This window comes from Oncorhynchus gorbuscha, linkage group LG07 (assembly GCF_021184085.1).
Source record: "Oncorhynchus gorbuscha isolate QuinsamMale2020 ecotype Even-year linkage group LG07, OgorEven_v1.0, whole genome shotgun sequence".
In the NCBI taxonomy this organism is placed as follows: domain Eukaryota; kingdom Metazoa; phylum Chordata; class Actinopteri; order Salmoniformes; family Salmonidae; genus Oncorhynchus; species Oncorhynchus gorbuscha.
The window spans coordinates 85,667,191-85,694,153 of NC_060179.1; the positions used below are offsets into that span (position 1 = coordinate 85,667,191).

General features: G+C 46.0%; 1 protein-coding gene across 1 annotated transcript in view; it reads right to left on the reverse strand.

Moving 5' to 3' along the window:
* LOC124039397 (netrin receptor UNC5B-b-like) overlaps nt 1-26,963 on the reverse strand; it is a 258,195-nt gene that overhangs the window by 6,360 nt on the left and 224,872 nt on the right. Inside the window, exons 8-14 of the mRNA XM_046355361.1 lie at nt 23,134-23,328; nt 15,269-15,435; nt 13,281-13,399; nt 12,147-12,262; nt 6,182-6,269; nt 4,474-4,648; nt 1,175-1,414 (exon numbers count right to left, since the gene is read on the reverse strand). Coding sequence (XP_046211317.1) covers nt 1,175-1,414; nt 4,474-4,648; nt 6,182-6,269; nt 12,147-12,262; nt 13,281-13,399; nt 15,269-15,435; nt 23,134-23,328 — 1,100 coding nt within the window. The remainder of the gene's footprint in view (nt 1-1,174; nt 1,415-4,473; nt 4,649-6,181; nt 6,270-12,146; nt 12,263-13,280; nt 13,400-15,268; nt 15,436-23,133; nt 23,329-26,963) is intronic.

Here is a 26,963-nt window from a genome sequence, read left to right on the forward strand (position 1 = left end):
CTACCCTCAGGGCGTGTGGCGTGTCCCTCCCTCCCCTCAGGGCGTGTGGCGTGTCCCTCCCTCCCCTCAGGGCGTGTGGCGTGTCCCTCCCCTCCCTACCCTCAGGGCGTGTGGCGTGTCCCTCCCTCCCTACCCTCAGGGCGTGTGGCGTGTCCCTCCCTACCCTCAGGGCGTGTGGCGTGTCCCTCCCTCCCCTCAGGGCGTGTGGCGTGTCCCTCCCTCCCCTCAGGGCGTGTGGCGTGTCCCTCCCTACCCTCAGGGCGTGTGGCGTGTCCCTCCCCTCCCTACCTCCCCTCAGGGCGTGTGGCGTGTCCCTCCCCTCCCTACCCTCAGGGCGTGTGGCGTGTCCCTCCCTCCCCTCAGGGTGTGTGGCGTGTCCCTCCCTCCCCTCAGGGCGTGTGGCGTGTCCCTCCCTACCCTCAGGGCGTGTGGCGTGTCCCTCCCTACCCTCAGGGCGTGTGGCGTGTCCCTCCCTACCCTCAGGGCGTGTGGCGTGTCCCTCCCTCCCCTCAGGGCGTGTGGCGTGTCCCTCCCTCCCTACCCTCAGGGCGTGTGGCATGTCCCTCCCCTCCCTACCCTCAGGGCGTGTGGCGTGTCCCTCCCTACCCTCAGGGCGTGTGGCGTGTCCCTCCCTCCCCTCAGGGCGTGTGGCGTGTCCCTCCCCTCCCTACCCTCAGGGCGTGTGGCGTGTCCCTCCCTACCCTCAGGGCGTGTGGCGTGTCCCTCCCTCCCCTCAGGGCGTGTGGCGTGTCCCTCCCTCCCCTCAGGGCGTGTGGCGTGTCCCTCCCTACCCTCAGGGCGTGTGGCGTGTCCCTCCCTACCCTCAGGGCGTGTGGCGTGTCCCTCCCTACCCTCAGGGCGTGTGGCGTGTCCCTCCCTCCCCTCAGGGCGTGTGGCGTGTCCCTCCCTCCCTACCCTCAGGGCGTGTGGCATGTCCCTCCCCTCCCTACCCTCAGGGCGTGTGGCGTGTCCCTCCCCTCCCTACCCTCAGGGCGTGTGGCGTGTCCCTCCCTCCCCTCAGGGCGTGTGGCGTGTCCCTCCCTACCCTCAGGGCGTGTGGCGTGTCCCTCCCTCCCCTCAGGGCGTGTGGCGTGTCCCTCCCTCCCTACCCTCAGGGCGTGTGGCGTGTCCCTCCCTACCCTCAGGGCGTGTGGCGTGTCCCTCCCCTCCCTACCCTCAGGGCGTGTGGCGTGTCCTGTGTGCAGTAAATCCTCAGGATGTAGTCCAGGGAGAGACAGGGGGCTCTGGGGGCGAACAGGGCCAGCTGTAGCCTCTTACAGGCGGGCTGGGGAGGGCAGGACTGGCCCACTAGACCGTAGGTCCCCAAATGCTCCATCACCACGTGGCAGTTCGACTCCTCTAGCTGGAGGTAGCAGGGGGACGATAGACTCTCCTCTCCCACCGTCAGCACCTCCTAGTGGCAGAATAGAGGTAGTGACAGGTTAGAGGGGAATATAATCTGTCAACTCCTACTGTTGGCAGGAAGTTAATTGAGGTTATAGGATAGTATAGGACACACAAACGCATCCCGCCTGGTAGAGACAGAAGAGGAGGGGGCCAGGGGAACAGGTCTAGATTATGTTCCAACTTCTCATCGTAAATCTCAATATTTTTCCATAATACCTTAATTTCTGATTCTGTGACCTCCATATTTTCTTTCATCTCTATTCCCCTCTAGTCTACTATGGACATGTTTCACTCTGTCTCCTCTAGTCTATTTACACACCCCCTCCCTCCCTCCCTCCGTGTCTGAGTGTGAGGGTCCAGTCTAAATACAGTGCCTTGCGAAAGTATTCGGCCCCCTTGAACTTTGCGACCTTTTGCCACATTTCAGGCTTCAAACAAAGATATAAAACTGTACTTTTTTGTGAAGAATCAACAACAAGTGGGACACAATCATGAAGTGGAACGACATTTATTGGATATTTCAAACTTTTTTAACAAATCAAAAACTGAAAAATTGGGCGTGCAAAATAATTCAGCCCCTTTACTTTCAGTGCAGCAAACTCTCTCCAGAAGTTCAGTGAGGATCTCTGAATGATCCAATGTTGACCTAAATGACTAATGATGATAAATACAATCCACCTGTGTGTAATCAAGTCTCCGTATAAATGCACCTGCACTGTGATAGTCTCAGAGGTCCATTAAAAGCCCAGAGAGCATCATGAAGAACAAGGAACACACTAGGCAGGTCCGAGATACTGTTGTGAAGAAGTTTATAGACGGATTTGGATACAAAAAGATTTCCCAAGCTTTAAACATCCCAAGGAGCACTGTGCAAGCGATAATATTGAAATGGAAGGAGTATCAGACCACTGCAAATCTACCAAGACCTGGCCGTCCCTCTAAACTTTCAGCTCATACAAGGAGAAGACTGATCAGAGATGCAGCCAAGAGGCCCATGATCACTCTGGATGAATTGCAGAGATCTACAGCTGAGGTGGGAGACTCTGTCCATAGTACAACAATCAGTCGTATATTGCACATATCTGGCCTTTATGGAAGAGTGGCAAGAAGAAAGCCATTTCTTAAAGATATCCATAAAAAGTGTTGTTTAAAGTTTGCCACAAGCCACCTGGGAGACACACCAAACATGTGGAAGAAGGTGCTCTGGTCAGATGAAACCAAAATGGAACTTTTTGGCAACAATGCAAAACGTTATGTTTGGCGTAAAAGCAACACCCTGAACACACCATCCCCACTGTCAAACATGGTGGTGGCAGCATCATGGTTTGGGCCTGCTTTTCTTCAGCAGGGACAGGGAAGATGGTTAAAATTGATGGGAAGATGGATGGAGCCAAATACAGGACCATTCTGGAAGAAAACCTGATGGAGTCTGCAAAAGACCTGAGACTGGGACGGAAATTTGTCTTCCAACAAGACAATGATCCAAAACATAAAGCAAAATCTACAATGGAATGGTTCAAAAATAAACATATCCAGGTGTTACAATGGCCAAGTCAAAGTCCAGACCTGAATCCAATCGAGAATCTGTGGAAAGAACTGAAAACTGCTGTTCACAAATGCTCTCCATCCAACCTCACTGAGCTCGAGCTGTTTTGCAAGGAGGAATGGGAAAAAATCGATGTGCAAAACTGATAGAGACATACCCCAAGCGACTTACAGCTGTAATCGCAGCAAAAGGTGGCTCTACAAAGTATTAACTTAAGGGGGCTGAATAATTTTGCGCACCCAATTGTTCAGTTTTTGATTTGTTAAAAAAGTTTGAAATATCCAATAAATGTCATTCCACTTCATGATTGTGTCCCACTTGTTGTTGATTCTTCACAAAAAAATACAGTTTTATATCTTTATGTTTGAAGCCTGAAATGTGGCAAAAGGTCGCAAAGTTCAAGGGGGCCGAATACTTTGTATCTCTTCCTCCCTCCTCTCTGTCTCCCCTTTCCTCCCTTTCTCCCCTTTCCTCCCTCCTCCCTGTCTCCCCTTTCCTCCCTCCTCTCTATCTCCCCTTTCCTCCCTCCTCTCTTTCCTCCCTCCTCTCTTTCCTCCCTCATCTCTGTCTCCCCTTTCCTCCCTCCTCTCTATCTCCCCTTTCCTCCCTCCTCTCTTTCCTCCCTCCTCTCTTTCCTCCCTCATCTCTGTCTCCCCTTTCCTCCCTCCTCTCTGTCTCCCCTTTCCTCCCTCCTCTCTGTCTCCCCTTTCCTCCCTCCTCTCTGTCTCCCCTTTCCTCCCTCCTCTCTTTCCTCCCTCCTCTCTGTCTCCCCTTTCCTCCCTCCTCTCTGTCTCCCCTTTCCTCCCTCCTCTCTGTCTCCCCTTTCCTCCCTCCTCTCTTTCCTCCCTCCTATCTGTCTCCCCTTTCTTCCCACCTCTCTGTCTCCTCTTTCCTCCCTCCTCTCTGTCTCCCCTTTCCTCCCTCCTCTCTTTCCTCCCTCCTCTCTTTCTCCCATTTCCTCCCTCCTCTCTGTCTCCCCTTTCCTCCCTCCTCTCTGTCTCCCCTTTCCTCCCTCCTCTCTGTCTCCCCTTTCCTCCCTGCTCTGTCTCCCCTTTCCTCCCTCCTCTCTGTCTCCCCTTTCCTCCCTCCTCTCTGTCTCCCCTTTCCTCCCTCTTCTCTGTCTCCCCTTTCCTCCCTCCTCTCTGTCTCCCCTTTCCTCCCTCCTCTCTGTCTCCCCTTTCCTCCCTCCTCTCTGTCTCCCCCTTTCTCCCTCCTCTCTGTCTCCCCTGACCCCCTCCTCTGTCTCCCCTTTCCTCCCTCATCTCTGTCTCCCCTTTCCTCCCTCCTCTCTCTCTCCTTTCCTCCCTCCTCTCTGTCTCCCCTTTCGTCCCTCCTCTCTGTCTCCCCTTTCCTCCCTCCTCTCTGTCTCCCCCTTTCTCCCCCCTCTCTGTCTCTCCTTTCCTCCCTCCTCTCTGTCTCCCCTGACCCCCTCCTCTCTGTCTCCCCTGACCCCCTCCTTCTATCCCTCTTCCCATGTTTCATCCAATGATGTTTGTGTATGACTAGGTTTCATGTCTCACCTCCCATGCCCCTTGGTGTGTCTGTGTTTTGAGGGTGAGGGTCCAGTCTGGTGTTGGGGTATCTAGCTGGGCACAGTGTGGCAGAGTGAGGACCACAGGTCGACTCAGCAGCATGCCTGATGGACCACAGCTCACCACCGGGCTCAGCACTGTCTGACTGCCCTCCGAAGGTAACCTAGAACAATATATAGTAATAACATGTTAATAACACACAGTAATAACATTGTTAATAACACATAGTAATAACACGGTTAATAACACATAGTAATAACACTGTTAATAACACAGTAATAACACAGTTAATAACACATAGTAATAACACTGTTAATAACACAGTAATAGCACAGTTAATAACACATAGTAATAACATTGTTAATAACACATAGTAATAACACAGTTAATAACACATAGTAATAACATGTTAATAACACAGTAATAGCACAGTTAATAACACATAGTAATAACACAGTTAATAACACATAGTAATAACATGTTAATAACACAGTAATAACACGGTTAATAACACATAGTAATAACATGTTAATAACACAGTAATAACACAGTTAATAACACATAGTAATAACACTGTTAATAACACATAGTAATAACATGTTAATAACACATAGTAATAACACTGTTAATAACACATAGTAATAACACTGTTAATAACACATAGTAATAACACAGTTAATAACACATAGTAATAACACATAGTAATAACACATAGTAATAACACATAGTAATAAGACTGTTAATAACACATAGTAATAACACATAGTAATAACACTGTTAATAACACATAGTAATAACACTGTTAATAACACATAGTAATAACACGGTCCTGTGTAGCTCAGTTGGTAGAGCATGGCGCTTGTAACGCCAGGGTAGTGGGTTCGATCCCCGGGACCACCCATACGTAGAATGTATGCACACATGACTGTAAGTCGCTTTGGATAAAAGCGTCTGCTAAATGGCATTTTTTAAATATTTTTTTATTTTTTTAACACATAGTAATAACACTGTTAATAACACAGTAATAACACGGTTAATAACACAGTAATAACATGTTAATAACACAGTAATAACATGTTAATAACACAGTAATAACATGTTAATAACACAGTAATAACACTGTTAATAACACATAGTAATAACACTGTTAATAACACATAGTAATAACACTGTTAATAACACATAGTAATAACACATAGTAATAACACATAGTAATAACACATAGTAATAACACTGTTAATAACACATAGTAATAACACATAGTAATAACATGTTAATAACACATAATAATAACACATAGTAATAACACTGTTAATAACACATATTAATGTGTTATTAACAGTGTTATAACTAACACTATCTCACTGCTTTATGGTAACCTAGAAGCTACACAGAGAGTATACCAAATGTCTGTCTCTCCAATTACTGTTTACCATAACCTAAGTAAATAAAGGTTAAATAAAAATAAATAAAAAACATCCTTCAGCAAATAGATTGGATTTCAACATCCTGAAACTGTTTCTGAATGCAGACAGTCGTTTCACTTAGACTCCAAGCTGATCAAATTTACTGTCTAAAATGTCATCGAGAAGTTATGAACTGAAAATCAAGATCAACTTTAAAATGCCTACGTCCCAAACGCCACACTATTCCCGAGTGCACTACTTTTGACCAGTGTGTGTTTGTGTAGACTTACGTAGTTTTCTCCGACTTGTTGATAATGAGGTACATTTCATAGAATTTCCCCTGTGGAATAGTACCAGGTGGAACCAACAGACTCACACCTGGAGAGAGAGGAGAGATATAGAGGAGAGAGAGAGAGGAGAGATATAGAGGAGAGAGAGAGGAGAGATACAGAGGAGAGAGAGGAGAGAGAGAGGAGAGATATAGAGGAGAGAGAGAGGAGAGAGAGAGAGAGAGAGAGAGAGAGAGAGATACAGAGGAGAGAGAGAGGAGAGATACAGAGGAGAGAGAGAGGAGAGAGAGAGAGGAGAGATACAGAGGAGAGAGAGAGGAGAGAGAGAGAGGAGAGATAGAGGAGAGAGAGAGGAGAGAGAGAGAGGAGAGAGAGAGGAGAGAGGAGAGAGAGAGGAGAGATACAGCGGAGAGAGAGAGGAGAGAGGAGAGATACAGAGGAGAGAGAGAGGATACAGAGGAGAGATACAGAGGAGAGAGAGGAGAGAGAGAGGAGAGATACAGAGGAGAGAGAGAGGAGAGAGAGAGAGGAGAGATACAGAGGAGAGAGAGAGGAGAGAGAGAGAGGAGAGATACAGAGGAGAGAGAGAGGAGAGAGAGAGGAGAGATACAGAGGAGAGAGGAGAGAGAGAGGAGAGATATAGAGGAGAGAGAGAGAGGAGAGATACAGAGGAGAGATATAGAGAGGGGAGAGAGAGGAGAGATTTAGAGGAGAGAGAGAGGAGAGATATAGAGGAGAGAGAGAGAGGAGAGATATATTGAGAGGAGAGAGAGGATAGAGAGATGAGAGAGAGGAGAGATATAGAGGAGAGAGAGAGAGAGGAGAGATATAGAGAGAGAGGAGAGAGGAGAGAGAGAGAGAGAGAGAGAGAGAGAGACACCCCTATCAGACCACAGCAAAATCACAGTCTACTTAAACAGAGCAATACTCAATCATGAGGCATCAAAGCCAAAGGAACTGAGTAACATTAAGAAATGCTATAGATGGAAGGAATGCAGTTTGGAAACCAACCAAAAAACAATTAGGCAACAACAAATTCAATCCCTTTTAGACAATTTCCTGGGTAAAACGTTCCACTGTAATAGTGAAGGTGTAATAGTGAAATGGTAAAGGACACAAGATAAAATAAATAAGCATAGATATGGGTTGTATTTTCAATGGTGTTTGTTCTTCACTGGTTGCCCTTTTCTTGTGGCAACAGGTCACAAATCTTGCTGCTGTGATGGCACACTGTGGAATTTCACCCAGTAGATATGGGAGTTTATTAAAAGCGGGTTTGTTTTCGAATTATTTGGGGATCTGTGTAATCTGAGGGAAATATGTCTCTCTAATATGGTCATACATTGGGCAGGAGGTTAGGAAGTGCAGCTCAGTTTCCACCTAATTTTGTGGGCAGTGAGCACACAGCCTGTCTTCTCTTCAGAGCCATGTCTGCCTACGGCGGCCTTTCTCAATAGCAAGGCTGTGCTCACTGAGTCTGTACATAGTCAAAGCTTTCCTTCATTTTGGGTCAGTCACAGTGGTCAGGTATTCTGCCACTGTGTACTCTCTGTTAAGGGCCAAATAGCATTCTAGTTTGCTCAGTTTTTTTGTTAATTCTTTCCAATGTGTCAAGTAATTATCTTTTTGTTTTCTCATGATTTGGTTGGGTCTAATTGTGCTGTTGTCCTGGGGCTCTTGTGGGGTGTTTGTGAACAGAGCCCCAGGACCAGCTTGCTTTAGGGGACTCTTCTCCAGGTTCATCTCTCTGTGGGTCTGTTTGTGTTTGTGAACAGAGCCCCAGGACCAGCTTGCTTAAGGGACTCTTCTCCAGGTTCATCTCTCTGTAGGTGATGGCTTTGTTATGGAAGGTTTGGGAATCGCTTCCTTTTAGGTGGTTGTAGAATATAATGGCTCTTTTCTTGATTTTGATAATTAGTGGGTTTAGGCCTAATTCTGCTCTATATTTTTGCAGAATTCTGTATGCAGAGTCGCAATTTGGTGTTTGTCCCATTTTGTGAAGTCTTGGTTGGTGAGCGGACCCCAGACCTCACAACCATAAAGGGCAATGGGCTCTATGACTGATTCAAGTATTTTTAGCCAAATCCTAATTGGTATGTTGAAATTTATGTTCCTTTTGATGGCATAGAATGCCTTTCTTGCCTTGTCTCTCAGATTGTTCACAGCTTTGTGGAAGTTACCTGTAGCGCTGACGTTTAGGCCAAGGTATGTATAGTTTTTTGTCTGCTCAGCTAGTTTTTTGTCTGCTCAGTGTCTAGATGGAATTTGTATTTGTGGTCATGGCAACTGGACCTTTTTTGGAACACCATTATTTTGGTCTTACTGAGATTTACTGTCAGGGCTCAGGTCTGACAGAATCTGTGCAGAATATCTAGGTGCTGCTGTAGGCCCTCCTTGGTTGGTGACAGAAGCACCAGATCATCAGCCAACAGCAGACATTTGACTTCAGATTCTAGTAGGGTGCTGCAGACTGTTCTAGTGCCCTCACCAATTCATTTATATATGCTGAAGTGGGTGGGGCTTAATCTGATTCTAGTAGGGTGAGGCCGGGTGCTGCAGACTGTTCTAGTGCCCTCACCAATTCATTTATATATGCTGAAGTGGGTGGGGCTTAATCTGATTCTAGTAGGGTGAGGCCGGGTGCTGCAGACTGTTCTAGTGCCCTCACCAATTCATTTATATATGCTGAAGTAGGTGGGGCTTAATCTGATTCTAGTAGGGTGAGGCCGGGTGCTGCAGACTGTTCTAGTGCCCTCACCAATTCATTTATATATGCTGAAGTGGGTGGGGCTTAATCTGATTCTAGTAGGGTGAGGCCGGGTGCTGCAGACTGTTCTAGTGCCCTCACCAATTCATTTATATATGCTGAAGTGGGTGGGGCTTAATCTGATTCTAGTAGGGTGAGGCCGGGTGCTGCAGACTGTTCTAGTGCCCTCACCAATTCATTTATATATGCTGAAGTGGGAGGGGCTTAATCTGATTCTAGTAGGGTGAGGCCGGGTGCTGCAGACTGTTCTAGTGCCCTCACCAATTCATTTATATATGCTGAAGTGGGAGGGGCTTAATCTGATTCTAGTAGGGTGAGGCCGGGTGCTGCAGACTGTTCTAGTGCCCTCACCAATTCATTTATATATGCTGTAGTGGGAGGGGCTTAATCTGATTCTAGTAGGGTGAGGCCGGGTGCTGCAGACTGTTCTAGTGCCCTCACCAATTCATTTATATATGCTGAAGTGGGTGGGGCTTAATCTGATTCTAGTAGGGTGAGGCCGGGTGCTGCAGACTGTTCTAGTGCCCTCACCAATTCATTTATATATGCTGAAGTGGGTGGGGCTTAATCTGATTCTAGTAGGGTGAGGCCGGGTGCTGCAGACTGTTCTAGTGCCCTCACCAATTCATTTATATATGCTGAAGTGGGTGGGGCTTAATCTGATTCTAGTAGGGTGAGGCCGGGTGCTGCAGACTGTTCTAGTGCCCTCACCAATTCATTTATATATGCTGAAGTGGGTGGGGCTTAATCTGATTCTAGTAGGGTGAGGCCGGGTGCTGCAGACTGTTCTAGTGCCCTCACCAATTCATTTATATATGCTGAAGTGGGTGGGGCTTAATCTGATTCTAGTAGGGTGAGGCCGGGTGCTGCAGACTGTTCATTCATAACGTCATCATAAATCGCTGCTCCTCCTTCACTACAAGGGTCCGACGACAGAAGATATCACATCTCATTAAGTGTTTTCTCTTCTTTTTATGATTTTTTTTGCCTTTGATACAATATATTGGAAGATCTTTGTTCCCTCTGAAGACCTCAGTCCTATTGTCACAGTTCTCCACTGCCTGTGTGTGTGTGTGTGTGTGTGTGTTACCTGTGTGTGTGTGTGTTACCTGTGTGTGTGTGTTACCTGTGTGTGTGTGTTTTTTATTTATTTTATTTATTTCACCTTTATTTAACCAGGTAGGCTAGTTGAGAACAAGTTCTCGTTTGCAACTGCGACCTGGCCAAGATAAAGCATAGCAGTGTGAACAGACAACACAGAGTTACACATGGAGTAAACAATTAACAAGTCAGCGTAGCCTAGTGGTTAGAGCGTTGGACTAGTAACCGGAAGGTTGTGAGTTCAAACCCCCGAGCTGACAAGGTACAAATCTGTCGTTCTGCCCCTGAACAGGCAGTTAACCCACTGTTCCCAGGCCGTCATTGAAAATAAGAATATGTTCTTAACTGACTTGCCTGGTTAAATAAAGGTAAAAAAATAAAAAATAAAAATAACACAGTAGAAAAAAAGGGGAGTCTATATACATTGTGTGCAAAAGGCATGAGGAGGTAGGCGAATAATTACAATTTTGCAGATTAACACTGGAGTGATAAATGGTCCTTCTGTAGCTCAGTTGGTAGAGCATGGCGCTTGTAACGCCAGGGTAGTGGGTTCGATCCCCGGGACCACCCATACGTAGAATGTATGCACACATGACTGTAAGTCGCTTTGGATAAAAGCGTCTGCTAAATGGCATATATTATTATATTATTATTATTATGATCAGATGGTCATGTACAGGTAGAGATACTGGTGTGCAAAACAGCAGAAAAGTAAATAAATAAAAACAGTATGGGGATGAGGTAGGTGAAAATGGGTGGGCTATTTACCGATATACTATGTACAGCTGCAGCGATTGGTTAGCTGCTCAGATAGCAGATGTTTGAAGTTGGTGAGGGAGATAAAAGTCTCCAACTTCAGCGATTTTTGCAATTCGTTCCAGTCGCAGGCAGCAGAGAACTGGAACGAAAGGCGGCCAAATGAGGTGTTGGCTTTAGGGATGATCAGTGAGATACACCTGCTGGAGCGCGTGCTACGGATGGGTGTTGCCATCGTGAACTGAGATAAGGCGGAGCTTTACCTAGCATGGACTTGTAGATGACCTGGAGCCAGTGGGTCTGGAGACGAATATGTAGCGAGGCACGACGAATATCCAGCCAGCCGACTGGAGCATACAAGTCGCAGTGGTGGGTGGTATAAGGTGCTTTAGTGACAAAACAGATGGCACTGTGATAAACTGCATCCAGTTTGCTGAGTAGAGTGTTGGAAGCAATTTGTAGATGACAACGCCAAAGTCGAGGATCGGTAGAATAGTCAGTTTTACTAGGGTAAGTTTGGCGGCGTGAATGAAGGAGGCTTTGTTGCGGAATAGAAAGCCGACTCTTGATTTGATTTTCGATTGGAGATGGTTGATATGGGTCTGGAAGGAGAGTTTACAGTCTAGCCAGACACCTAGGTACTTATAGATGTCCACATATTCAAGGTCGGAACCATCCAGTGTGGTGATGCTAGTCGGGCATGCGGGTGCAGGCAGCGAACGGTTGAAATGCATTTGGTTTTACTAGCGTTTAAGAGCAGTTGGAGGCCACGGAAGGAGTGTTGTATGGCATTGAAGCTCGATTGGAGGTTAGATGGGCCTGTGTGTGTGTGTGTGTGTGTGTGTGTGACAGTGTGTTACCTGTGTGTGTGTGTGTGTGTGTGTGTGTGTGTGTGTGTGTGTGTGTGTGTGTGTGTGTGTGTGTGTGTGTGTGTGTGTGTGTGTGTGTGTGTGTGTGTGTGTGTGACAGTGTGTTACCTGCGTGTGTTACCTGCGTGTGTGTGTGTGTGTGTGTGTGTGTGTGTGTGTGTGTGTGTGTGTGTGTGTGTGTGTGTGTGTGTGTGTGTGTGTGTGTGTGTGTGTGTGTGTGTGTGTGTGTGTGTGTGTGTGTGTGTGTGTGACAGTGTGTTACCTGCGTGTGTGTGTGTGTGTGTGTGTGTGTGTGTGTGTGTGTGTGTGTGTGTGACAGTGTGTTACCTGTGCGTGTGTGTGTGTGTGTGTGTGTGTGTGTGTGTGTGTGTGTGTGTGTGTGTGTGTGTGTGTGTGTGTGTGTGTGTGTGTGTGTGTGTGTGTGTGTGTGTGTGTGTGTGTGTGTGTATACATATGCCAGTGTGTATCCTACCTGTGTTGGGGATGCCGAGTCGTCCCCCCAGGCTGCCCAGGGTAGCGGAGGTGCTGTGGCCAGGATCTCTGACCACTGTATGATGACAGCCGTGGTGGTACCCATCTCTGTCGAGGCTTTAATACACCCACATAGCAGTTCATATAAATACTGTGTGTTAACTGTGTTGGGGGTGGTGTGTGTGTTAACTGTGTTGGGGGTGGTGTGTGTGTTAACTGTGTTGGGGGTGGTGTGTGTGTTAACTGTGTTGGGGGTGGTGTGTTTGTTAACTGTGTTGGGGTGGTGTGTGTGTTAACTGTGTTGGGGTGGTGTGTGTGTTAACTGTGTTGGGGTGGTGTGTTTGTTAACTGTGTTTGGGTGGTGTGTGTGTTAACTGTGTTGGGGTGGTGTGTGTGTTAACTGTGTTGGGGTGGTGTGTTTGTTAACTGTGTTTGGGCTGGCGTGTTACTGGTGTGTGGGTTAACTGTTTTGGGGTGGTGTGTGTGTTAACTGTGTTGGGGTGGTGTGTGTGTTAACTGTGTTGGGGGTGGTGTGTGTGTTAAGTGTGTTGGGGGTGGTGTGTGTGTTAACTGTGTTGGGGGTGGTGTGTGTGTTAACTGTGTTGGGGTGGTGTGTGTGTTAACTGTGTTGGGGTGGTTACCATTCTAGGCTACCATCGAGCAGTGAGACACATGTAATTACTATGTGTTATTAGCATGTAATTACTATGTGTTATTAGCATGTAATTACTATGTGTTATTAGCATGTAATTACTATGTGTTATTAGCATGTAATTACTATGTGTTATTAGCATGTAATTACTATGTGTTATTAGCATGTAATTACTATGTGTTATTAGCATGTAATTACTATGTGTTATTAGCATGTAATTACTATGTGTTATTAGCATGTAATTACTATGTGTTATTAGCATGTAATTACTATGTTATTACTATTCAAAATGTAACGAGTACTTTTGGGTGTCAACAAAAATGTATGTAGTTAAAAGAAAACTACAATATTTTGAGAAATGTGTATTAGAGTAAAAGTTGTCAAAAATATAAATAGCAAAGTACAGATTCCCCAAAACGACTGAAGTAGTACTTTAAATTATTTTTTACTGAAGTACTTTACACCACTGTGTGTGTGTCTTACCTGTCCCATGCCACAGTCCTTCCCATGGTGCCGCCCACGTGCTTCAGGCCAAGGATCTCAGGGTCGCCGCGGAGCTCTGCTGGCAGCTCCAGGGATGACAGGGTGGACGAGTTGTACATCTTTATTTTAGGAAAACAAACATATATATAATAACAATAATATACATATACATAACTATTACACCAATATAACTACTACACCATACACCAATATAACTATTACACCAATATAACTATTACACCAATATAACTATTACACCAATATAACTATTACACCAATATAACTATTACACCAATATAACTATTACACCAATATAACTATTACACCAATATAACTATTACACCATACACCAATATAACTATTACACCAATATAACTATTACACCAACATAACTATTACACCAATATAACTATTACACCAATATAACTATTACACCAATATAACTATTACACCATACACCAATATAACTATTACACCAATATAACTATTACACCAATATAACTATTACACCAATATAACTATTACACCAATATAACTATTACACCATACACCAATATAACTATTACACCAATATAACTATTACACCAATATAACTATTACACCAATATAACTATTACACCATACACCAATATAACTATTACACCAATATAACTATTACACCAATATAACTATTACACCAATATAACTATTACACCATACACCAATATAACTATTACAACAATATAACTATTACACCAATATAACTATTACACCAATATAACTATTACAACATACACCAATATAACTATTACACCAATATAACTATTACAACATACACCAATATAACTATTACACCAATATAACTATTACACCAATATAACTATTACACCAATATAACTATTACACCAACATAACTATTACACCAATATAACTATTACACCAATATAACTATTACACCAATATAACTATTACACCAATATAACTATTACACCATACATCAATATAACTATTACACCAATATAACTATTACACCATACATCAATATAACTATTACACCAATATAACTATTACACCAATATAACTATTACACCAATATAACTATTACACCAATATAACTATTACACCAATATAACTATTACACTATACACCAATATAACTATTACACCAATATAACTATTACACCAATATAACTATTACACCAATATAACTATTACACCAATATAACTATTACACCAATATAACTATTACAACATACACCAATATAACTATTACACCAATATAACTATTACACCATACATCAATATAACTATTACACTATTACACCAATATAACTATTACACCAATATAACTATTACACCAATATAACTATTACACCAATATAACTATTACACCATACATCAATATAACTATTACACTATTACACCAATATAACTATTACACCAATATAACTATTACACCAATATAACTATTACACTATTACACCAATATAACTATTACACTATTACACCAATATAACTATTACACTATTACACCAATATAACTATTACACCAATATAACTATTACACCAATATAACTATTACACCAATATAACTATTACACCAATATAACTATTACACCATACACCAATATAACTATTACACCATACACCAATATAACTATTACACCAATATAACTATTACACCAATATAACTATTACACCAATATAACTATTACACCAATATAACTATTACACCAATATAACTATTACACCAATATAACTATTACACCAATCAGTCAGTGTGTCTCTGCTTCTACTTGTGGTCCAGACCAACTGTAAAGCTTTGACAAACACTGATATTATAATGGCTTTATACATACATCTGATTGATCCACACACACACACACACACACACACACACACACACACACACACACACACACACACACACACACACACACACACACACACACACACACACACACACACACACACACACACACACACACACACACACACACACACACACACCTTGATCTTGAGGCTGGGCAGGGGGTCCAGCAGGGGAGAGGTTGTCATGGGGATCTTGTGGTGACCATCGTTGGCACCCTGCCGCAGGGAGAAGAGAGGATCCCTGAAGGCCCCTGCTGTGGCTGTCAGGTCTGGGGGCGCAGAGGGGTGGAGGAGGTGAGGGTTGTCTGCAGGAGGAGGAGAGAGAGGGGGAGTTGTTTAATAGTTTCATCGGCTGATTGTGATTTTTGAGAGCAAAGTGGTTACAATACATGCTTTATTGGTCCATTTAAAAACAAATATATATATTTAACCTTTATTTAACTAGGCAAGTCAGTTAAGAACAAATTCCTATTTACAATGACGGCCTCCACCGGCTAAACCCCGGACGACGCTGGGCCGATGGTGTGCCGCCCAATGGAACTCCCAATCACGGCCGGTTGTGATACAGCCTGGAATCAAACCAGGGTGTCTGTAGTGACGCCTCAAGCACTGAGATGCAGTGACTTAGACCACTGCGCCTCTCGGGAGCCCATTTGCACAGATATTAGTTATGCTTTGCTGTACCAGTACCCAAGCTGACACATACACACACACACCACAGGCTGGGAGCAGCTGATGGGGCGGTAGCTAGTACACTGGGATAATGATAACCCTCTGGCTGGTGGTAGCTAGTACACTGGGATAATGATAACCCTCTGGCTGGTGGTAGCTAGTACACTGGGATAATGAAACCAATAACCCTCTGGCTGGTGGTAGCTAGTACACTGGGATAATGATAACCCTCTGGCTGGTGGTAGCTAGTACACTGGGATAATGATAACCCTCTGGCTGGTGGTAGCTAGTACACTGGGATAATGAAACCAATAACCCTCTGGCTGGTGGTAGCTAGTACACTGGGATAATGATAACCCTCTGGCTGGTGGTAGCTAGTACACTGGGATAATGAAACCAATAACCCTCCGGCTGGTGGTAGCTAGTACACTGGGATAATGATAACCCTCTGGCTGGTGGTAGCTAGTACACTGGGATAATGATAACTCTCTGACTGGTGGTAGCTAGTATACTGGGATAATGAAACCAATAACCCTCCGGCTGGTGGTAGCTAGTATACTGGGATAATGATAACCCTCTGACTGGTGGTAGCTAGTATACTGGGATAATGATAACCCTCTGGCTGGTGGTAGCTAGTACACTGGGATAATGAAACCAATAACCCTCCGGCTGGTGGTAGCTAGTACACTGGTATAATGATAACCCTCTGGCTGGTGGTACTCTCTCCGGCCGACCCGGAGAGAGTGCAGGAGCCCGCCTGGGATTCCCTACAGCAATGCGAAGAGGGCTATAGATGAATGGAGTCGAAAAGGAAAGCACGGCGGCGCAGAGTGAAAACCGAAAGTCACCCCAAAAAATTTATTGGGGGGGGGGCTTAAGGAGAGTATGGCTGAGTCAGGAGATAGACCTGAGCCAACTCTCTTTGTTTATCGTGAGGAGCCAAGGAGGAGACCAGAACCAGAGCCAGTGTTAGAGGTGAGCGAAGCAGAGACTGTGAAGGAGTTAATGGGGAAAGTGGAGTGGAGAGTAATGAGGGAGTTGCTAGCTTGGTGCTATAGATATAATATTCGTCCGATGGATCGTGTCGGGGATTTGATAGCACCTGAGTTAGCGCTCTATACTCAACCTGAGGTGCGTGTTAGTCGGCTGGTGAAGTTGGTGCCAGCCTCACGCACCAGGCCTCCTGTGCACATCCCTAGCCTTGCACGTCCTGTGCCTACACTGCTCTCAAGATCTCCAGTACGCCTTCACGGTCTAGCCCATCCTGTGCCACCTCCACACACCAGTCCTCCGGTAGCAGCTCCCCGCACCAGGCTTTCTGTGCGTGTCCTCGATCCAGTACCACCAGTTCCAGCACCACGCACCAGGCCTCCAGTGCGCCTCGCCTGTTCAGCGCAGCCAGCGCTTTTCTCCTCTCCAGCGCCGCCAGTGCTCCCAGTCTGCCCAGTGCTCCCAGTCTGCCCAGCGCCGCCAGTCTGCCCAGCGCCGCCAGCGCCGCCAGTCTGCCCAGTGCCGCCAGTCTGCCCAGCGTCGCCAGTCTGCCAAGATCCGCCAGAAGTGCCAGTCAGCCATGATCTTCTAGATCGGCCAGACAACCTGAATCATCCAGTTCCACCAGCCAGCCAGGATTTACCGGAGCCTACTACCTGCCTGAGCTTCCTCTCAGTACTGGGCTTCCTCTCAGTACTGAGCTTCCTCTCAGTACTGAGCTTCCTCTCAGTACTGGGCTGCTTCGGTCCCGAGCTGCCCCTCTGTCCCGAGCTGCCCCTCTGTCCCGAGCTGCCCCTCTGTCCCGAGCTGCCCCTCTGTCACGAGCTGCCCCTCTGTCACGAGCTGCTCCTCAGTTATGTGGGGATCTGGGTGAGGACTATTAGGCCAGGGTCGGCGGAGAAGGTGGATTATCCCAGGACGCGAAGGGGAGGAAATAGGACATTAATGGAGTGGGGGTCCACGTCCTGAGCCAGAACCGCCACCATGGACAGACGCCCACCCGGACCCTCCCTATGCTCTTGAGGTGCGTCCGGGAGTCCGCACCTTAGGGGGGGTTCTGTCACGCCTTGGTCATTGTATTTTGTGTTTTTGTTATATGTTTGGGTAGGCCAGGGTGTGACATGGGTTTATATGTTGTATTCGTATTGGGGTTTGTATTATTTGGGATTGCGGCTGATTAGGGGTGTGGTATAGGTTTGGCTGCCTGAGGCGATTCTCAATTAGAGTCAGGTGCTTATCGTTGTCTCCGATTGGGAACCGTATTTAGGCAGCCTCAGTTTCGCTTTGTATTTCGTGGGTGTTTGTTCCTGTCTTTGTGATGTATTCACCAGATAGGCTGTAATTAGTTTCACGTTTCGTTTGTTGTTTTCGTATTTCAGTTATTTCTTGTGCCGTCATATCTTTCATTAAAGTCATGAGTAACCTACACGCTGCGCTTCGGTCCGACTCTCTTCTTTCAACAGACGAACGCCGTTACAGATAATGATAACCCTCTGGCTGGTGATAGCTAGTATACTGGGATAATGATAACCCTCTGGCTGGTGGTAGCTAGTACACTGGGATAATGATAACCCTCTGGCTGGTGGTAGCTAGTACACTGGGATAATGATAACCCTCTGACTGGTGGTAGCTAGTACACTGGGATAATGATAACCCTCCGGCTGGTGGTAGCTAGTACACTGGGATAATGATAACCCTCCGGCTGGTGGTAGCTAGTACACTGGGATAATGATAACCCTCTGGCTGGTGGTAGCTAGTACACTGGGATAATGATAACCCTCTGGCTGGTGGTAGCTAGTACACTGGGATAATGATAACCCTCTGGCTGGTGGTAGCTAGTACACTGGGATAATGATAACCCTCCGGCTGGTGGTAGCTAGTACACTGGGATAATGAAACGAATAACCCTCCGGCTGGTGGTAGCTAGTACACTGGGATAATGAAACCAATAACCCTCCGGCTGGTGGTAGCTAGTACACTGGGATAATGATAACCCTCTGGCTGGTGGTAGCTAGTACACTGGGATAATGATAACACTCTGGCTGGTGGTAGCTAGTACACTGGGATAATGATAACCCTCTGGCTGGTGGTAGCTAGTACACTGGGATAATGAAATCAACAACCCTCCGGCTGGTGGTAGCTAGTACACTGGGATAATGACGCCAATAACCCTCCGGCTGCCGGATCAGTCCCTGAAGATTTCCCCCTCAGCAACTTGGGGGGTTTGAACCCTCTTGTTACCGGCCCTCCTCTCTAAGAGGCTACAGTGAGTAAAGAGCACGTTGGATAATGAAGCCAATAAACCCTCTAACTTTAGGGGAAAGAGCACGTTGGATAATGAAGCCAATAAACCCTCTAACTTTGAGGTAAAGAGCACGTTGGATAATGAAGCCAATAAACCCTCTAACTTTGAGGTAAAGAGCACGTTGGATAATGAAGCCAATAAACCCTCTAACTTTGAGGTAAAGAGCACGTTGGGATCGTCTTGAGAAGAAACTCTAGACGGAGTTTGGAGATCGAGAAGACATCAAAAAGGTGATCTTTTTTAAATGAGAAGAGACCAAGACAGAAACAGAAGACAAACTGAACACAAATATAAAAGCATCACGTGAAGAGTTGGTCCCATGTTTCATGAGCTGAAATAAAAATACAATCACAGACATTGTCCATAAGCACAAAAAGCTTGTTTCTCTCAAATTGTCTGCACGAGTATGTTTATACCCCTGTTAGTAAGCGTTTCTCCTATGCAAAGATAATGAATCAAACTGACAGGTGTGGTATATCAAGAAAGCTGGTTCAACAGCATGACCATTGCACAGGTGCACATTGTGCTGGGGACAAATAAAAAGGCCACTCTAAAAATGTGCAGTGTTGTCACACGAACACGATTCCACAGAGGTCTTAAGTTTTAAAGGAGATGTGAAATTGGCCGACTGCAGCAATGTCCACCAGAGAATTTGTCTGGACGTCCAACTGGCCTCACAACCACGTGTGATGTCTGATGTCAACGTTGTGAACAGAGGGCCCCATGGTGGGGGGGTTATGGTATGGTGTTTACTGATGTCAACGTTGTGAACAGAGGGCCCCATGGTGGTGGGGTTATGGTATGGTGTTTACTGATGTCAACGTTGTGAACAGAGGGCCCCATGGTGGGGGGGGTGGGGGGGGGGGTTATGGTATGGGAAGGCATAAGCTACAGACAACAAACACAATTGCAGTTTATCGATGGCAATTTGAATGCACAAAGATACCGTGATGAGACCTATCCTGAGACCTATTGCCATGTCATTCATCCTCCGCCATCACCTCATGTTTCAGCATGATAATGAACAGCCCCATGTCACAATGATCTGTAGACAATTCCTGGAAGCTGAAAATGTCCCAGTTCTTCCATGGCCTGCATACTCACCAGACATGTCACCCATTGAGCATGTTTGGGATGCTCTGGATCGACGTGTACGACAGCGTGTTCCAGTTCCCGCCAATATCCAGCAACTTGAACAGCCATTGAAGAGGAGTGGGACAACATTCCACAGGTCACAATCAACAGCCTGATCAACTCTATGTGAAGGAGATGTGTTGTGCTGCATGAGGCAATTGGTGGTCACACCAGATACTGACTGGTTGTCTGATCCACAGCAGATACTGACTGGTTTTCTGATCCACACCAGATACTGACTGGTTTTCTGATCCACACCAGATACTGACTGGTTCTCTGATCCACACCAGATACTGACTGGTTTTCTGATCCACACCAGATACTGACTGGTTTTCTGATCCACACCAGATACTGACTGGTTTTCTGATACACAACCAGATACTGACTGGTTTTCTGATCCACACCAGATACTGACTGGTTCTCTGATCCACACCAGATACTGACTGGTTTTCTGATCCACACCAGATACTGACTGGTTTTCTGATCCACACCAGATACTGACTGGTTTTCTGATCCACCCCAGATACTGACTGGTTTTCTGATCCACCCCAGATACTGACTGGTTTTCTGATCCACCCCAGATACTGACTGGTTTTCTGATCCACAGCAGATACTGACTGGTTTTCTGATCCACAGCAGATACTGACTGGTTTTCTGATCCACCCTACTAAATATATACTTTTTACCCACAATTTTGTGATATCCAATTGGTAGTTACAGTCTTGCCCAATCGCTGCAACTCCCGTACGGACTTGGGAGAAGCGAAGGTTGAGAGCCATGCGTACTCTGAAACACGCCAAACCGCACTGCTTCTTGACACACTGCTCGCCATCCGCACACAGCTGGTGACCAAAGTCAGCGTGCATGCACCTGGTTCACCACAGGAGTCAATAGAGTTCGATGGGACAACCCGGACGACACTGGGCCAATAAGTGTGCTGCCTCGTGGGTCTCCCATTCGCAGGTGGCTGCGACACAGCCCGTGATCGAACCCGGGTCTGTAGTGACGGCTCAAGAACTGCGCTGAGGTGCCTTAGACCGCTGCGCCACTCGGGAGACCAATAGCTTTTTATTTTTCTAAAGGTATCTGTGACCAACAAATACATATCTGTATTCCCAGTCATGTCCATAGATTAGGGTCTAACGGCTTCATTTCAGTTGACTGATATCCACATGTAAACAGTAATATCTTTGAAATTGTTGCATGTTGCGTTTATACATTTTAATCAGTATATGTAAAAACCGGAAACATCTGGAGATGTCCCCTGCTGATTATAGACCCGTCAACTAAAATATATCTTTGTAATACTCTACAATCTCAGGATATAACATTTACGTGGAGACAAAACAACTAAATAAGAATAGGAAAAATAAAAATAATATCCTTTAAGTGGACCATAAAAAAATATGACATAGTTAGATGCTTCTGTTGTTGAGTAAAAGGATGATTAGCAGGTTGAGGGCTTCAACTTCATTGGCGTACACATCACCAACAAACTAACATGGTCCAAACACACCAAGACAGTCGTGAAGAGGGCACGACAAAGCCTATTCCCCCTCAGGAGACTGAAAAGATTTGGCATGGGTCCTCAGATCCTCAAAAGGTTCTACAGCTGCACCATCGAGAGCATGGTTGTGTCACTGCCTGGTGTGGCAACTGCTCTGCCTCCGACTGCAAGGCACTGCAGAGGGTAGTGTGTACGGCCCAGTACATCACTGGGGCCAAGCTTCCTGCCATCCAGGACATAGACTGTTCTCTTTGCTACCGCACTGCAAAGGGTACCGGAGCGCCAATTCTCGGTCCAAGAGGCTTCTACCCCAAAGCCATAAGAATCCTGAACAGGTAATCAAATAGCTACCCAGACTACCCCTCTTTTACCCAGACTACACCTCTTTTACCCAGACTACACCTCTTTTACCCAGACTACCCCTCTTTTACCCAGACTACACCTCTTTTACCCAGACTACTCCTCTTTTACCCAGACTACCCCTCTTTTACCCAGACTACCCCTATTTTACCCAGACTACCCCTCTTTTACCCAGACTACCCCTCTTTTACCCAGACTACCCCTATTTTACCCAGACTACCCCTCTTTTACCCCACTGCTTCTCTCTGTTGTTATCTACCTCGAGGAGGAGTGGTCCCCGGAAGGAGATCAATACAATCATACGACCGGTGAGGAGGAAGGGAGTCTATGCATAATCACTTTAATAACTCTACCTACATGCACAGTACATATTACCCCACACATTGACAGTATTACATAGTATTATATAGTCTCGCTATTGTTATTTTATTGCTGCTCTTTAATTACTTGTAACTTTTATTTCTTATTCTTATCCATATTTTTTTTAAACTGCATTGTTGGTCAGGGGCTCGTAGGTAAGCATTTCACTGTATTGTGTTGTATTCGGCGCATGTGAGTAATACAATTTGATTTGATTTAAAAGTGACAACAAACAACAAATATATATATAATATATTTATATATAGGAAGAGGAGGAGGAGGAGGAAGAGGAGGAGGAGGAGGAAGAGGAGAATGAAGAGAAGGAAGAGGAAGAGGAGGAAGAGGAGGAAGAGAACGAGGAGTAGGAGGAGTAAGGGGAGGAGGAGAACGAGGAGTAGGAGGAGTAAGGGGAGGAGGAAGAGGACAAGGAGGAAGAAGAGGAGGAGGAGGAATGGGAGGAGGAAGAGGAGGAGGTGGAGGAAGAGAACGAGGAGTAGGAGGAGTAAGGGGAGGAGGAGAACGAGGAGTAGGAGGAGGAAGGGGAGGAGGAAGAGGACAAGGAGGAAGAGGAGGAGGTGGAGGAAGAGGGAAAAGGAGGAGACAGAGGAGGAGGAAGAAGAAGGAGGAAGAAGAAGAGGAAGAAGAAGAAGAACAACAACAACAACAGTGACTCACCCTGTCTGGGTGGTTTGTAGTTGCCGGGGTGGAAGGCGGCGGTGAGGGCGGAGGAGGAGTCAGTGATATCACCGTGGAGATGGCGACAGTTGCGTCGGTATGCCAACACCCCAACACACAGTACCAGCACCACAGAGAGTAACAGCGTCCCCACCAGGCCGGCATACACCATTACACCAATACCCGGGTCCAACGCTGAGAGAGAGAGAGAGAGAGAGAGAGAGAGAGAGAGAGAGAGAGAGAGAGAGAGAGAGAGAGAGAGAGAGAGAGAGAGAGAGAGAGAGAGAGAGAGAGAGAGAGAGAGAGAGAGAGAGAGAGAGAGAGAGAGAGAGAGAGAGAGAGAGAGAGAGAGAGAGAGAGAGAGAGAGAGAGAGAGAGAAGAGAGAGAGAGGAGAGAGAGAGAGAACGAAGAGAGGAGAGTGAGAGGAGAGCGAGAGAGAGCGAGAGAGAGAGAGAGAGAGAAAAGAAGAGAGGAGAGCGAGAGGAGAGCGAGAGAGAGCGAGAGAGAGCGAGAGAGAGAAGAGCGAGAGCGAGAGAGAGAGAGAGAGAGAGGAGAGAGAGAGAGAGAGAGAAGAGAAGAGAGAGAGAGGAGAGAGAGAGAAAGAAGAGAGAGAGCGAGAGAGGAGAGAGAGAGAACGAAGAGAGAGAGCGAGAGAGAGAGAGAGAGAGAGAGAGAGAGAGAGAGAGAGAGAGAGAGAGAGAGAGAGAGCATTAGGGCTCTGCATGGATAGACCAGTGGAGGCTGCTGAGAGGAGTACGGGTCATTATAATGGCTGAACTCAATGGAAGGGAACATATGGCACCACATGGTTGATGTGTTTGATACCATTCCAGGCATTATTAACAGCCTCCACTGGGACACACACACACACACACACACACACACACACACACACACACACACACACACACACACACACACACACACACACACACACACACACACACACACACACACACACACACACACACACACACACACACACACACACACACACACACACACACACACACACACACACACACACACACACACACACACACACACACTCCTGACTCCACCACTCTAACACAGAGCCAGACTCCACCACTCTAACACAGAGCCAGACTCCACCACTCTAACACAGAGCCAGACTCCACCACTCTAACACAGAGCCAGACTCCACCACTCTAACACAGAGCCAGACTCCACCACTCTAACACAGAGCCAGACTCCACCACTCTAACACAGAGCCAGACTCCACCACTCTAACACAGAGCCAGACTCCACCACTCTAACACAGAGCCAGACTCCACCACTCTAACACAGAGCCAGACTCCACCACTCTAACAACGAGCCAGACGGCCTGGTACTCAGGGCTCTATTGTCCCTCCATCAGGTCCTCGTGGCCTGGTACTCAGGGCTCTATTGTCCCTCCATCAGGTCCTAATGACCTGGTACTCAGGGCTCCATAGTCCCTCCATCAGGTCCTCGTGGCCTGGTACTCAGGGCTCTATTGTCCCTCCATCAGGTTCTAATGGCCTGGTACTCAGGGCTCTATTGTCCCTCCATCAGGTTCTAATGGCCTGGTACTCAGGGCTCTATTGTCCCTCCATCAGGTTCTAATGGCCTGGTACTCAGGGCTCTATTGTCCCTCCATCAGGTCCTAATGGCCTGGTACTCAGGGGTCTATTGTCCCTCCATCACGTCCTAATGGCCTGGTACTCAGGGCTCTATTGTCCCTCCATCAGTCCTAATAACCTGGTACTCAGGTCTTTATTGTCCCTCCATCACGTCCTAATGGCCTGGTACTCAGGGCTCTATTGTCCCTCCATCAGTCCTAATAACCTGGTACTCAGGTCTCTATTGTCCCTCCATCAGGTCCTAATGGCCTGGTACTCAGGGCTCTATTGTCCCTCTAACCATTCTGACATCATTGCAATCAAAAATCACCACCATACACCTATCATTAAAACAGTACAGTGCTTTTAAAACTCACCTCACTGTGATGATGAATTTGAAGAAAGCAGTTCAACAACAGGTTGAAACTGAGTGGAAAACCTGGTCGTGGTGGATGTTTGTGTTAAAAATACCCATATAAATATTAGGGATAATGCATTAGATAATGCAGGTAATTAATTAGGGATAATAACACACATAGGCCTATATATGAGCCCAAGCCTGAGTAAAAAATATTAAGCTGTTCTTTATACAATATAGCATATTTTTATTTTACCTTTATTTAACAAGGCAAGTCAGTTAAGAACAAATGATTATTTTACAAATTTGTGAAAATAAGAATTTGTTCTTAACTGACCTGCCTAGTTAAATAAAGGTTAAAACAATAAATCATAATTTAACATATTAGTAAAGACAATATTAAATTGAGAATAGTCTGATGGGTTAAAATAGGATCATAGAGCACAAGCTTCTTTTCTTTTGTCACTTTCTCAAATCCTCAATAGTCGATGATAGTCTGTTTCCTCTGAAATACACTTCCCTCATATCAGAATGTTTCGTGAGACCTTCACTAAAATAAATAATGGATTTGATTTTTTTTGTGATGGTGTATATGAAATTGATTGATTAGATGTTATAGATGTAGACGTTCCAAAGGTCTGCGTTAGGCCTGTAGGCTGTGGAGGCCTGGAGAGGATACTCTAGTTTATGTTAATTAACGGTAAATTACCGTGAGGCGGGCAGTCTTTTCAAATCAAATCAAATCAAATCAAATGTATTGGTCACATACACATGGTTAGCAGAAGTTAATGCGAGTGTAGTGAAACGCTTGTGCTTCTAGTTCCGACAATGCAGTGATAACCAACAAGTAATCTAACGAGTAATCTTATATTATTATTATCACCACTACATTACATTTACATTTAAGTCATTTAGCAGACGCTCTTATCCAGAGCGACTTACAAATTGGTGCATTCACCTTATGACATCCAGTGGGACAGTCACTTAACAATAGTGCATCTAAAACTTAGGGGGGGTGGGGTGAGAGGGATTACTTAACCTATCCTAGGTATTCCTTAAAGAGGTGGGGTTTCAGGTGTCTCCGGAAGGTGGTGATTGACTCCGCTGTCCTGGCGTCGTGAGGGAGTTTGTTCCACCATTGGGGGGCCAGGGCAGCGAACAGTTTTGACTGGGCTGAGCGGGAGCTGTACTTCCTCAGTGGTAGGGAGGCGAGCAGGCCAGAGGTGGATGAACGCAGTGCCCTTGTTTGGGTGTAGGGCCTGATCAGAGCCTGGAGGTACTGAGGTGCCGTTCCCCTCACAGCTCCGTAGGCAAGCACCATGGTCTTGTAGCGGATGCGAGCTTCAACTGGAAGCCAGTGGAGAGAACGGAGGAGCGGGGTGACGTGAGAGAACTTGGGAAGGTTGAACACCAGACGGGCTGCGGCGTTCTGGATGAGTTGAAGGGGTTTAATGGCACAGGCAGGGAGCCCAGCCAACAGCGAGTTGCAGTAATCCAGACGGGAGATGACAAGTGCCTGGATTAGGACCTGCGCCGCTTCCTGTGTGAGGCAGGGTCGTACTCTGCGGATGTTGTAGAGCATGAACCTACAGGACCTACAGGAACGGGCCACCCACTACCCATAGAATTATCACCACTACCCATAGACCTGAATTATCACCACTACCCATAGACCTGAATTATCACCACTACCCATAGACCTGAATTATCACCACTACCCATAGACCTCAATCATCACCACTACCCATAGACCTGAATTATCATCACTACCCATAGACCTGAATTATCACCACTACCCATAGACCTCAATCATCACCACTACCCATAGACCTGAATTATCACCACTACCCATAGACCTGAATTATCATCA